General features: G+C 43.5%; 1 protein-coding gene across 3 annotated transcripts in view; it reads left to right on the top strand.

Annotated features, from left to right (window-relative positions):
- Positions 1-13,961: 13,961 nt before the first annotated feature.
- ST8SIA5 (ST8 alpha-N-acetyl-neuraminide alpha-2,8-sialyltransferase 5) overlaps positions 13,962-14,346 on the top strand; it is a gene marked incomplete at its 3' end in the record, with an annotated part of 42,280 nt that continues 41,895 nt past the window's right edge. For all 3 annotated transcript variants that reach the window (XM_082497528.1, XM_082497527.1, XM_082497526.1), the window contains exon 1: positions 13,962-14,216. In XM_082497528.1, coding sequence (XP_082353654.1) covers positions 14,086-14,216 — 131 coding nt within the window. In that variant the 5' untranslated portion in view covers positions 13,962-14,085. The remainder of the gene's footprint in view (positions 14,217-14,346) is intronic.

Genomic DNA, 14,346 nt, shown 5'->3' with positions numbered 1-14,346 from the left:
ATTGATTTAAGTATATACTGGCTTAGGTTCTGATTAAGCAGAATTTGCCCGATGATTCAACTTTATGGGGGATGTACAAATGAAAAAAACATGGCCAAATACATCCCTGGCACAACTCAGTGAAATCTGGCATTTACCCAGTCGTTAGCTGCTTGTTGTTTGAGGGTTCTCTGCTAACCTTCAAATGGTGCAGTAAGTGAAGATTTGTTTTGCAGGCATTTTAATTCCTTTTCCTAAAATGTTCATAGCAAATAAAGCAGTGTGCGTACCAGGAACTGTAGCCCCAGTAAGGTGTATTTGTTATTGCCACAGCAGGTGGTATTTAGTCTGCAGCCAGGTGAAATGACCAAAGGCTGAACTAGAACCTAAAAACCAGGGAAGATTCTCTTAACAATTCTTAGCTTTCCTGATTTCACTCTCAGATTTCATCCAGGGGACAAATTATGCAGACATGAGTATTTTTTCATTTTATATTCCTGTCGCCATTCCCCGCCATCCCTGTGGAGGAAACTGGAGGTCAGGCATCGTAGCAAAGGGCATGAAAATAAAGGAATGTTGAATAAGAAATGCTTCAGGTCAAGCAAGCTGCTCCTATCTTTCACCTTCCTAACAGATGATTACAAAATAGGCTAACTGAGGAAGTTTTGAGTGGCGCACACAGCGATTCTGGGGTGTTAGTATGCAATCTGTGAAGCTGTCAATGCTCTTTGCCTTTGCATGGGTTGTCAAAGGAATTTTTGAATCTCAGTAGGCACTTTGCAGCGACATCCAAAAGCTACGTGCTCTATAACTGGGCATTCCCTTTTAATAGTTTCAAATTATTTCATTTTTGTTGCTTTTTAAATTCTTTCAGTTTGGGGAGAAACGTTATTTTTAAAGTATCTGATCTTAAATTATCTGGAAATGTAACTCCCCCCCGTCCTCACCCCAGACCATTTTTGAACGTTACTGGTGGGGAAGAAATATCACAACTCCCGTATTTGCCTTGTCTTCCTTTTGACTGCGAGAGGAGGGTTAATAGTAGAAGTGGCAAGAAGGGTTAGGGAAGGGGAGCGCTAGTCATGTGGACAGAATGCCAGCAGCAAAGCTGGCACATGTTGTTTCATTCGCATGAAAGTATGTTTTATTCATTTGCTGATGATCATCTACAGTAGCTAAGAAAGGGAAAAAAGAGGATCAGAATATTACTGGAAATCTAGGTGAAATTCTCTAGCTTTTTCCCCCTTCAGTGGCAGGTGGCTGCAGGAAATGTGAGTTTCTGTGACCGTGTCACTGGAATTAATATAGGCACTTTCAGTGGATTAAATATTAAGGAGGAAGCATTCATAGCTTACTTCCTTGTGCTATTTACTTGGCATTAACTTAAACTTGTTTTCATGCTGTTTGCACACTTGACCCTCTCACCAATGTTTAAACTTCCACCGTGCAGATACCTGCAACTGAACTGGTCATCCCAAGCTCCTGTTATAGTCAGGAAAGACACATGCATTTTTAGGATGTGATTCATTTGACATAGCTTAGAAATTCACTTTAGGATGAAAAAAATTACTAGGCTCCGTGGAGTGTATTGACTAAATCTCAGCTAATTGCATGGAGGGTTGTGGTAGGCCATAGGCAGATACATTTATGGTGGGAGCCAGGTACGTGTATGTTTAGTCCCATTAATACCTAGATTTCCTGGTTTCCATGAACAGTGTATGACACTTGTCTGTCTTAATCAGATGATCGTGGGGCATGACAAGTTGTTCAGGATGGCAGCGCTTAGGGAACTGAATCCTGTGCTGAGTCAGGTGGATCCTGCTCTTGCAGTCCTCAGACTGACAAAGTCATATGTTAAAAGGCAGAAGAGTTTTTTTGCCTTGTGCGGTAAGTGGAAAGCTTTGTACGGGTGTCCTTGTAACTCCTGCAATGCACCTGCAAAGCCAAGAAATGCTATGACTGCTCATTCAGAAATGAGGGAAGAGATGCTGAGGAGGGTAAAGATGCTCATCTGCATGGCATATGGAGTGTACGGTGAGGTGACTAAGCGGTAGATGACTCCACCACACCAGGCAGGAACCACAGTTCAAGTGCTGGAAGCAGCTATGCTTTCGCAGACGTGGCATTTTGCCTTCCAAGCCAGCTTGGAGATCTCAGCACTGCGACACAGGTCTGCCTGAAGTCACGAAGGAAGCCTGGTGAAACATGGAGCTGAGCCCAAACCTCCTCCTAATTGGCAAACGATAGTTAGGGCTGTTGTCCCTACTGGGTTGAGGATAAGGATGAACTTGGCTTTTGGGCTGCTGGGAGGAGGTTTAGGGTTTCACGTTAAAAAAGGACTAGATAGTTCTGCAAAAATAGCAAACTAGGGAATAGTTAATGATTTTTTAATTGAATCTCTAACTTTTAATATTAATAATCTATTAAAACCAATGGGGTATGAAACATTTGGAGCTGATGTTTGAACTCAGCTTGGGTGGATATTGTTGAACTGTAACTTTTTTGTAGCACTCTAGCTTTTTTGTAGCTCTGTAACTTTTCACTCGCTGCTGGGAAGATGATACTTTTAACAGGAACATCTAAGTTCTGGAGCACAGATGTGCTGTGATAGGAGAGTGGGGATGGCAAGGAAGGGCAACAGACATGAAACACAGAGTTAATGGCTTTCCGGCATATTTTAGGGAAGGGTGATGTGCTGGTTGCAGGCAGCAGCTGGTGAACTCAAGTATGTATTTAACATTCAAAGTCAAGCTCTGCTCTGCGTAGGGCTGGTCAGAGCTTGCAGGGATTTACCAGGTGTGTGGCCCAGAGCAAGACATGTATTCTTGTGAAGCTGGTGACTGTCATGTGCCACAGCACAATGTTTATCATTAAAGCCCTGTTTTTTGCAGTGCCAGCCATTTCCTCTGCTTCATCAACTGGAAGGAACAATGCTGAGGAAAAAGACATGTCCTTCCTTTGTCCAAAGCAGATGGATGCTACATGTATAGATTGAACTACAGCTTCCTTGGATTTCCAAGTGAAACCTGTAGCGGTATCCAAGGCGAGGGGATAGGACACAATCATCAGCTGTCAGAGGGAAGATGATGACCATGCCATAGTTCCCTGCTGCACCGAAAGGTCTTAAGTTCCCTATTACTTTGTATTTGATATCGTGCATTTTTCCAGTTGGGAAAAGTGAGTGGAAAGACGCTACCCAGGGCTGCGTATTGTGAGGGATGGCTCCAGGCCTGGAGGAAGAAAAGCAAGAGAAAGTGAGAAGCTAGAAAGCTGTAAATTGAAAAGGAGCAAGGGACATTCTTTTTACACCCTTTCAACTTTTCTTCTCTTTTTCTTGCCTGTTAAACCTTAGAGTTTACAATGACTATATGCAACAGTATAGCATAGAACCTCCATAATCACTTTGTCTTTGCCACATTAAAAAAAATAGAGAATTTAGTGTGATTATTGCTCCTTTTATTAAGCAAATATTTTGGCTGTGATTCCAACAGAGGTGAACTCACAGCATTGTTCTTGTTTGCCAGCTACTCCCATAGGCTGCAAGGAACCATGAACAGTACTAGTTATTATTTTTGTTAGCACATGAGGGATCAGCTTTTCTCATCAATTAGCCAACTTTTGGACCTGTGAAACTTTCAGTGTGAATCTGGCGTCATGGTTCATTTTCTTAAGTGCTGCATGGATTTCAAAAGAGGAATACTAATTTGGCTGTTTGTGTGTCACCCACATGTGTGAAATGATAATGGCATGAAATAAGGATCCAATATGCAGATATAATATTTAATTTTAAACTAATTGTGAAAAAAAAGCAACTACGTGATGTAGAATACCTTCATTGGTGACTTGTTGCCGTTTAATGTGCCAACATACTGAACCACAATTGAAAGGTAGATGCATTAAAGAATATATTTGTAGGGTCTTACTCTCTCACTGCCACTAGCTATATCGTTGCTGCTGTTCGCTCACATGGATCTTATTTATTGTCATTTGGCAGAAACTAAAAATGCAGTTCAGAAAATGCTTTACCAAGAGTAATTTGTTCCCAGCAAGACCTTTCTAGCTACACAGTAACATGAAAGCATCAAAGCACCAGGAGAACTTTTTAAAAATAAACTGCCCTGATGCTAAAATAAGCTTTAATTGATTGAGAATTGCACTGAGCCTGACAATCTCAGCCATTTATTATTATTTTCCTTTCAAGCTTCAGCTTCATGTGATTTAAAGTGACTGAATTACAGTTCCCACATACCTTCCTGCCCACATTGCATGAAAAAAAACCCCACGCACAAACTTCTTAGCTCCAGAGGAGCTGCTGGATACACCTGGAAGAAAATAAAAAAGCTGATTGAAAGTGTAGTTTAAATAAAGGTGATGCTGATGGGAATGTTCTGCAAAAAAAAACCTTATTCTGGCTAAATGCCATGCTGTGCTTCCCTCTCTTCAGAGAAGAGCTCTCCTGGGGGTGTCTCTCCCCATCAAAGGCGTTTCTTTAATGCCCACTTGTAGAGCACTAGATCCCAGAGGCCAAATGCTGTTGCAACACCCCACCTTGGAGATTAATAATATGCTGTGGATAAACTACCACTCTGTCTTCCCCATTGTAGGTTTTTAAAGAAAAAACAACCCAGTGGCTGTACTCGGCTATTTAAATAAATAATCTGTTGCAGGCTCTCTAAGGTAAAGGTCAACACTGCCACCAAAGACTGCTGGTAAATGTGCAAAACTTTCTGGCTGATGGAAAGGAGTTTCTATGCTAGAGAGAAGTAAGCACTGGAAGTAGGTGGAATATAGCAAATATCAGTGGGGTCAGTTATGGGTTTTTTTCTTGGCAGTGTGTTGTGGAGGATGGGAGCCTGGTCAGACATTCATCAGTGATAACTAGTGGTACTTTTAAAAGTATGTTATCCATGCTCATGGCATGTTTGGGTGTGTGAGCAGGGAAGGCATGGATCACTACCTTTGTCCTGGGGAGTGTTTTTAGACTCAGGCCATGGGTCATAGGTAGCTGCAGTTTCCCTAAGGGCTATGCCATGTTCAGGTCAGAACAACTCCCAAGATAGCCCCAAGCTTTGGTTGAGTTTAAGATCTCACTGTAAGTCCTTACCTGAGTCATAGCCCTGGACAATTCACTGCAGCCAAGAGCCAAACAAAGATTTTCATTTAAGTCCCAAAATTTCAAGAGGAGTATGGTGCTTAAATCATAGAATCATAGATTCATAGAATTGCTGAGGTTGGAAGGGAACTTTAAGATCATCAAGTCCAGCCATTAACCTACCATGGCAATAACCACTTCTAAACCATGTCCTTAAGTACCTTGTCTACCTTTTTTTTAAACACCTACAGGGATGGCAAATCCACCCCCTCCCTTGGCAGCCTATTCCAATGTTTAATAACCCTTTCTGTGAAAAAGTGTTTCCTAATATTCAATCTAAACCTCCCCTGACATAACTTAAACCCATTTCCTCTCATCCTCTCACTTGCCACCTGGGAGAAGAGGTCAGCCCCTTCAGGTAGTTGTAGAGAGTGATAAGGTCTCCCCTCAGCCTCCTCTTCTCCAGGCTAAACAACCCCAGATCCCTCAGTCGTTCCTCATAAGATTTGTCCTCCAGACCCCTCACCAGCTTTGTAGCCCTTCTCTGGACACACTCCAACACCTCAATGTCCTTCTTGTAGTGAGGGGCCCAAAACTGAATGCAGTACTCGAAGTGGGGTCTCACCAGTGCCGAGTACAGGAGGATGATCACTTCCCTAGTCCGGCTCACCACACTATTCCTGACGCAGGCCAGGATGCTGTTGGCCTTCTTGGCCACCTGGGCACACTGCTGGCTCATATTCAGCTGTCCACCAACACCCCCAGGTCCTTCTCTGCTGGGCAGCTTTCCAGCCACTCTGCCCCAATCCTGTAGCGCTGCATGGGGTTGTCGTCACCCAAGTGCAGGACCCGGCACTTGGCCTTGTTGAACCTCACACCATTGGCCTTGGCCCATCGGTCCAGCCTGTCCAGATCCCTCTGCAGAGCCATCCTACCCTCAAGCAGATCAACACGCCCCCCTAGCTCAGTGTCATCTGCGAACTTACTGAGGGTCCATTCGATCCCTTCATCCAGGTCATTGATAAAGATATTAAAGAGAACCGGCCCCAGCACCGATCCCTGGAGGACACCACTTGTGACTGGACACCAACTGGATTTAACTCCATTCACCACCACTCTATGGGCACAGCTATCCAGCCAGTTTTTTACCCAGCGAAGAGTACACCTGTCCAGGCCATGAGCAGCCAGTTTCTCCAGGAGAATGCTGTGGGAAATGGTGTCAAAAGCTTTGCAAAAATCCAGGTAGATAACATCCACAGCTTTTCCCCTCATCCACTAAGCGGGTCACCTTATCATAGAAGGAGATCAGGTTTGTCAGGCATGACCTGCCTTTCACAAACCTATGCTGACTGGGCCTGATCACCCTATTCTCTATACCCTTTTAGCTGTGGCTTTTGATCTCCCTGCCCATGTCAGCACTGCCTGTGACAGTGCAGTGACGTTTACTGTCACAGAGCTGGCAAAGCTCAAACTGCTGGCGACCCAGGCCCTGTCTGTGCATGAGTTTCTCAGTCTAGGTGGCCAGCTGTCCCCTCAGGACTCCCAGACTTGTTTGTCAGCAAAATGGGCCATCGTCACCTTGTGTTTGCATCCCAGTACGTGTTTGCAAGCTGAGCAAGTTACGTGCTATCAAACATCATCTCTAAATCACAGTTCCTGCTCTCTATTAACGAGGCTCACAAGTCTCTCACCTTTCTTTCTTGCCTGCTTAAATTATAAATTCTCATGGCAAGAGCTGGCTCTGCTAATGCCCAGCCTTGGTGTCTAACACAGCCCTGCTCCAGGAGTGGTCTCTGCTTGCTACCCTAATACAGATATGCACGACCCAGGAATTCACGGCAGATCGCAGATCCAAAGGAAGGAATTTGAAAGGCTCGCCAGTTTTATTAATAGCCATCTCTGTAACTGCGTGCAGGTCAGACCGGACACTGTGCAGAGCTTAAAAGCAGAATCCACTCTGTCACAGGAGGCACAGAAAGATGTGCCTAGTTACAGTACTGTACGGGTAGAGATTTCTTTCTTTAGGGTTGGTTGTCCAGATTTCCAGTGAGCACTTCCACAGTGCCAGAAGAGTGAAATAAAATGTATTTCAGGAAGAGTGGGGATTTTTGAAGACCGCAGAAGCCAGCTGTTTGTTTTTTATTTTTTTATTTATATTTTTTTTCATGGACTGAACTAAGCATGGACTAGTGTGGACTATTAAAAAAATCTTGATGTGTCTGAAAACATATTGGCTTTGCCTAGAAGAGTAACTCAGATAAACAGGTAGACTACCCAAGACAACACTTGTTGCCTACAGTGTGTAGTTAGTAAGGTAATCAGTGCTGTAGGAGGACATCACGAAGAATGGTTTGAAAGCTGGATGTCTGGACTACTTGAAAGTTTGTGTGATTTGAAGCTGATGATAGTTAATTGAAGAGGAATACACTTCCTTCCTTCGAAAATCAATGTCGAACTGTGGTAAAAAGGCAAAGGTAACTTTTTAAAAGCCTAAGTCGTTTTTTATAATGGGTATCTTCTTATAAGCATAGCATAAAATTTGTGAAGTACTTAGCTTATTATTCAGAGGAATATTTTATTTTTCAGATTTACCCCCATTCTGATTAGTACTACTCACTGAGGCAGCAGAACAAATTACAAGATCAAATTCATTGTTTCTGTGAATTAAATCTAACTTTATATGACATATTTTAGGGTTTTTTAATATCTCAGATTCACATTTTTATTTTTGCTGTAAAAATATGTTGTTAAAGTAGTGAAATATTTATTAATTGGCTTTTTCAGCATTAGGCAAAGTGTGATCCTTATTCTGACCATGGGAAATATTTGTTCATTGTACAGTTAGTGCTAGAATATTTTCAGGGAAAAGCAATGTCAAAACTTTAAACTGCCGTTAAATTTGTAAAGTGACTGCCACTGACTCCAGCACTTTCCAGGCTTTCGCAAGGAAGTTTTAAGTTTGGTTTTAATGAACTAGGTGGGAGTTATGACTTGGTTGGGATACAGGCGAGATCGTGTTCCTATTCTGAGAGCAAATTTTGGACATGAGAACCCCTTGACCTCTCCAGCCAACATCTCAGTCCTGTTGGTGCTAAAGCCAGGGCTCCCATGCAGTGCTCTGAAATCAAACTAATGCTTTTAACAGATGATTCCTGTAAAAGCAATTTGGTCCTGTTTCTTTTTCGCTGTGGATGAACTGAGCTTCCATCGTTCTCAATTATTTGCAGGGTTGTTGTGAGCCTGTATGGGATCGTAACAATCATGCTGAACTTCCTGTATTTTCTAGGAATCTGGAAACGCCACGGGGAAAGCAAGGCTGTGCCTAGCATTGAGCCCTGCTTAGTTATGCAATTTGTTATGCATTTTAGCAAGCCCTGCTGTAAGGAACAGTTAATAGTAAACATGCAGCACTATAGCCATGGCAGCCTCTGCACAGAGCTTCCTACCACTCAGAGGAAGACCTTGCTTCTGTTCCAACAGAGATGGTGTCAGCAGTGTAAAAACGTTTATGCACTGAGGTCATTTCTTCTCCAGTGCCTATGTGACCCATAACTGGAAGGAAACTGGTCATGATTCAATAGATGATGTAATGTATATCTAGTGTACAGACCATATGCTATCTTCAGGACACTTCCTCCTATTCTGGCAGCTCCACAGGTAGGAGGCCTGGTGCCAAAGTAGACATTGTCATCTCCTCGTGGCTTAGCCCAACTTGGGAGGAAATAAATGTTTACATCTGAGCTGAATCCTTTCAGCTTCCTTTAATATCCCAGTTTAAGACATATGGATTTGTAGCAGTGATGGGGAACGAGACATTGTGTTAACCACTAGATTATGCTAATAAATTCATGTTTTATATCTGCAGAAGAATTAATATTGATAAGCATATGTTTATGAGTTTCATATTCAGCAGAACCTTCCAGGCATATACCTAATGTGCCAGTGCTTTGCAAAATCAGGGATGTAGCAGTTGACACAGGCATCGTAGAAACTGTAAATAGACTTAATATAATTTTAATTTAGAAGGAAAAAAAAAGATACTAGAATAAGATGTATAAAGTGTTCTACTAAAACCTTTTACAGCCCATAGTGTTCTGCTATGCTGTGTGTGGAGTTCTTCAATCTGCATAACAGTCATGAAGAGGAGTGGAGAGTGGCTGAGCAGGCAGGGAGAAAAAAATTCCTCAAGGGTATCATGAAGCATGTTTTGCTTTACTCTGAACCTTACTGTGAGTTTAACATGTTCAGTTATATATACCTTGATTTAAACAAACAACAGACAGATCCTGCTGTCCAAGACACTAAATGCCCTTGGTTTCAGATGAAATTAGAATGCATAATCAGTCAAACACTGATTCAAATGATAGGTTCAGTGAACGGTACTTAAGGAAATTCCCAATCAGACCTGCCCATCCGAAGTGAGTTTTTCTGTTTCATTTGCATTAAAAAATAAACTGCAGCTTAGAAATAAGGGCTGTGTGTTGTCCTTTCAGCAGAGAGGGATGTGCTTGTTCCCTAAACCAGAGCAGTAGAGTCTGATTCCTACCAGGTTTTGTCCTTTTGCTGATTCAACTTTCCTTGTGTGGAGCTTCAGAAACATGGTCTTGGTGGTTAGCCCAAATTTCTTTGTCTTTGAGATTCAACGTTAACTTTTTTTTTTTTTTTTTTTTTTAAATTCAGTGCTGCTTCATTTGGACTGAAAGAGGAAATGATGAGCTCCCATTGGAGGGTATCACTGTCTGGAGCATGTTCCTGTTTGTGTTAGACAGCTCAGAGTCTCACTGCTCAGGCTGGAGGCTGGAGTTTCTTATGATAGATATCTCTGATGATATTTATCAAGCAGCTCACATACAACAAATAAAGGCAAGCAATGTGTAAGACCAACTGTTTCTGGCAGCTTCATATTATGATACTCTATGAGCAGTTCCATTTTGCCGTTTTTGCTTTTGCCTCTGAAGTCTGTACTCCAAGAAACAATATAGGAATACCCTTGCTGAGCTTGAGCATATCATGCAGGTTATCCGTCTCTCTCTCACCATTTCATAAGAGGCATTTTGAGTAGCTGATACTAGCGAAGTGGTCTGCTGGTGAGATCTTATTTACTGGGTTCCTGTTGTCTGGCATGATGCTGACTGGAGTATAGAGTGTCGCCCACCAGGAGTACTATGTTCAGCTCTGGACCCCCCAGCATAAGAAGGACGTGGACCTGTTGGAGTGACTCCAGAGGAGGCCGCAAAGATTATCAGAGGGCTGGAGCACCTCTGCTAGGAGGACAGGCTGAGAGAGTTGGGGGGGGGTGGGGTTGTTCAGCCTGGAGAAAAGAAGGCTGTGGGGAGACCTTAGAGCCCCTTCCAGTCCCTAAAGGGGCTACAGGAGAGCCGGGGAGGACTCTTCATCAGGGAGTGTGGTGATAGGACAAGGTTTCAGTTTTAAACTGAAAGAGGGGAGATTTAGATTAGATATTAGGAAGAAATTTTTGACTGTGAGGGTGGTGAGCCCCTGGCGCAGGTTGCCCAGAGAAGCTGTGGCTGCCCCATCCCTGGAGGTGTTTAAGGCCAGGTTGGATGGGGCTTGGAGCAACCTGGTCTGGTGGGAGGTGTCCCTGCCCAGGGCAGGGGGGTTGAACTGGATGGTCTTTAAGGTCCCTTCCAACCCAAACCATCCTACGATCCTGTGATTCTGACTCTCTGTATGTTACCAATGCCATTGTAGCTATGTTGCCCATTGCAGTGTCAATGCTTACATGTCTTGCAGTCAGTGCTGCACACAGCACCTGGAGCCCAGTCGTGCCCAGCAAATCTGTGTTTGCAACACAACTCACAACTTACTATAATGTCCTTTTCCCTGAGCCCTTCTCAAAATCTGGAGGGACTCTTTTGATGCCTTGCTTGCTTAAGTGCAGGGTGTAAATTCATTACAAAAAATCTAAATTGTTCTCTGCAGAGGCCTGATGCTTTCAAGGAGGCCTGTAGTTGACAAGTCAAACTTTCAAAGGACCCCTGGGAAAGAGCGCTGGCATTGCTCATTCAGCCCTTCTGCATGTATTATATTACTGTTTTCACTCACAATAAATATTACAGGCAACCTTGAGCATCCTTTGAAAATTTGTCGATAGACATCGTATTTCTTGATGCTTGCACAGAGCTGCTCTGCTTCCAGTGCTGCAGTGTTACTGTAGTACTGGGCTGAAGGCAGCAAACAGATTTCTTTTACATGTGACATTCAGGAACAGTGTCAGCACAAGATCTGGCACAGAAAACCCTCTCCACTTATGATACATGTATTCGTACTTTGCTTTTTGCTTTAGGCATGCAGCTTTCCTGCTCATAGGACTCTCAGGTGCTGTGTCTTCTGGCCAGCTCTGATACAGCAGAGGAGGATGAGAGGACACAGAAAATCAAAGACTGACTGAGAGTACATGGCACTTCCACGCTGTTTACCACAGCTCAGGCTGACCATCAGTCCAGGAGAAAGAATATCTGCTAGGTTCATGAGTTGGGTGAACTACAGCACAAGATATCTCAAGAAAAAATCACCTTGAATGGAGGGGAATAGAGGAGAAAAGGCAGAAAGTGTTTTCGCCAAAACCTAGATGATATTAAGATCTGCAAAACTGGCATCATACCCATAGAAGGTCATAAGTAGCCAAATTCTGCTCTCTGATACTTTGGTATTACTGTAAAATAACTCCTGGAGCAACTGAGACGAATTTCTTGGAGATGATTTTCACAGCTATCAGTAAAAATCCAACCAATCAAGACATTGAGTACCTTTTGCTTCACATCTGCCCTTCCTGGCCTTACGTCTCAGCTTCTCTATACAAATCTGCCTGTGTAGTATCTTGGGTCCCAGCCTGGGGTTTCTGATGTCCATACTGCTTTTCCTGTTACTGAGAAGGGTATGCGGTTAGATCCATCTAAATGGTATGGTTCCTCTACGGAAACACTCTCATATTGTATGGGCTTATATGAACTGATTGTTAAAAGAAACATATTCGGCCTAGAGCTGAAGACTTTGACAAGAGGGAATCAAACTGCTTTTGCTATTTAATTTGCAGTCCCCTGGTGTGTGTATTATTCCCAGTACAGTACAAATGAGTACATGCAACTCAGTTATTTTTCTAGCCAAAATATTTTTTTTTCTTCTCCTGGTTCAGGAAGACCCCCTGAACCACAAAATGGTAGCAGAGTCTTTCCAAGGAAATTCAGTATGTCCTTGCCTTTTTTTTTCACTACTTTTCCCTGTCTGTCCATCACTGGTCAATGTCAGGGACAAGGCACTGGGCTGGATAATCTTTGATTTGACCCAGCATTATCACTCTTTTTATATGCACAGGTGACAGTCGAAGCCTTCAGCAGGGTTCACAAATGCATGTGTGGGAGCTTTGAAAGGGACTGAAGAAGGACGTGTCAGAGGCTGGGGCTTCCTGCCTGCAGGGGTTCAGGATGACCAGGGTCCTACCTTAAACACTTTTGATACTTCTGTTGCTTAAAATTAGGTAAGACAAAGCCTGCTGTAGCCCTTGGTTTTCTTTCCTGAATTGCTGTATGTCATGGTGAGGACTAGCCCTGGCTTTGGGAACTGGGTCGAAAGTGTTGCACAAAGTTACCTTTGGCCCTTCTTCCTATGCAGCACCAATTACAGCTGAGGCAAAGTTCAGAAACAGTCCCTGTTTGAAGCTTGACACAGCTGGGCTGCTGGCACACTAGAACATTTTGCATATGCTGATTTAACTCTTGGAAAATTTATTCACACAAAAATCTTCCCATTCTCTTAGACAAAAGATTTTTTCCCCACATTTTTTTTTTTTTGTCAAAATCATTTTCCCATCTGTTATTGGGGCAAAACAACCTCCTAGCCAGGACTTTTCATTTATGGATAAAGCTTTCATTGGAACTTGTTTTAAGAAGCTAAGGGTTGGGGGCATATTTTGCTTCTAGTGAAATCAGCAACAAAACTCCCATTGATTTCCCTGTGAGCCGAATCAAGCCTCTCCTACAATGGGGAGATTTTTAGAGGAGTTACGATGGCTGTGGATAAGGTCTTGTTGCTTTGCCCTTTCAAAAGAGAACTGTTTCTAGTGGAGGAACAATCAGAATATTTGTCTCTTTAAATGAATGGTTCTTAGAGCCTGCACAGAGAGGCAGTCTCCCTCTCTGCGGCTGTGAGGCTACTCAGAGCCTCCAATAAATCAGCATGCAGGAACTGAGATCTCTGTCCTTGAAGAGATGCACAGTGACCTTGCTTACGCTTACTCTGGAGGAATAACCGGGGGAAATATAGGAGCCCAAATACTGTGAGTGGTCTATAACTAAAGGCACTGTGTTCTGCATGCAAATGCTACAGTACCGAAGGCACGGTATAGACAGCACGCTGCTTCACAAAATGCAGCTTTCCTGCTAGCCTGACCAGATTGCTGCTGTTGTTTTTTTGCAGGGGGCTGAATGAAATCCTCATGATCGTTACATGCTTGTTCAATAATAGCACACCCCAGTCACGTCTCCTTGCAAGCACGTTTTGTTGGAATCACTGAGCAGAAGCAAAGAAGAGCTGACGACTATGTGTTTCCAACGCGGGTTGCCGGAGCCCTGTGTTTGCCATTGGCTGCAGTTTTCTGGTTTATTTGCAGCTTCCCCCATCTGGAATATGAAAATGGGATTGAAGTAGATAATTGCTAGCAGCGGGTTTTCAAGAGAGGCTTAGAGGGAACAGAATGCCTCTTGCACAGCACAGGCTGCCTGCACTGAAAGAGCTCTGAGAGGTGATTTTAGATGTTACCCACGTCTGAATCTCCTGGAAACTTTACCGTGGAAGCAAGCCATTGCGCACAATCCTGGAGCTAACACCCGAAAGGGGCAAGGAAGGGGCAGCAGGGCCAGACAATGGGATACCTTGTCCTTGGATTGCTCAGAGAAAAGCCAGCGAGCGTTCCCCTCTGCTTCCCAGCAAAAAGGGCATGAAGGCGACAATGAACTGATTTTTACCCAGGGGAGCTTCAGTGGCTTTTAAGAAGGATGGGATACACTGACCCTTCGTCAAGCAGGGATTTGCTGGGAAACAGAACTTTGTTCTTCATATTCATCTGCGCCTTTGCCGTGGTCACCTTGCTGCAGCAGATCCTCTATGGGAGAAACTATCTCAAAAGGTAAGGGGGGATTTGAGGGAATAGGAAAAGTTGTCTGATCGGACTGAATGGAGACAGAGATCCAGCCATACCATTGTAGCGGCTCAAACCACTTCTTGGTGTTGTGCTGACAATATTAATATCTCGTCAA

This window comes from Vanellus vanellus (assembly GCF_965231255.1).
Source record: "Vanellus vanellus genome assembly, chromosome: Z".
NCBI lineage: Eukaryota > Metazoa > Chordata > Aves > Charadriiformes > Charadriidae > Vanellus > Vanellus vanellus.
This window is presented reverse-complemented; position numbering and strand designations above follow the sequence as displayed.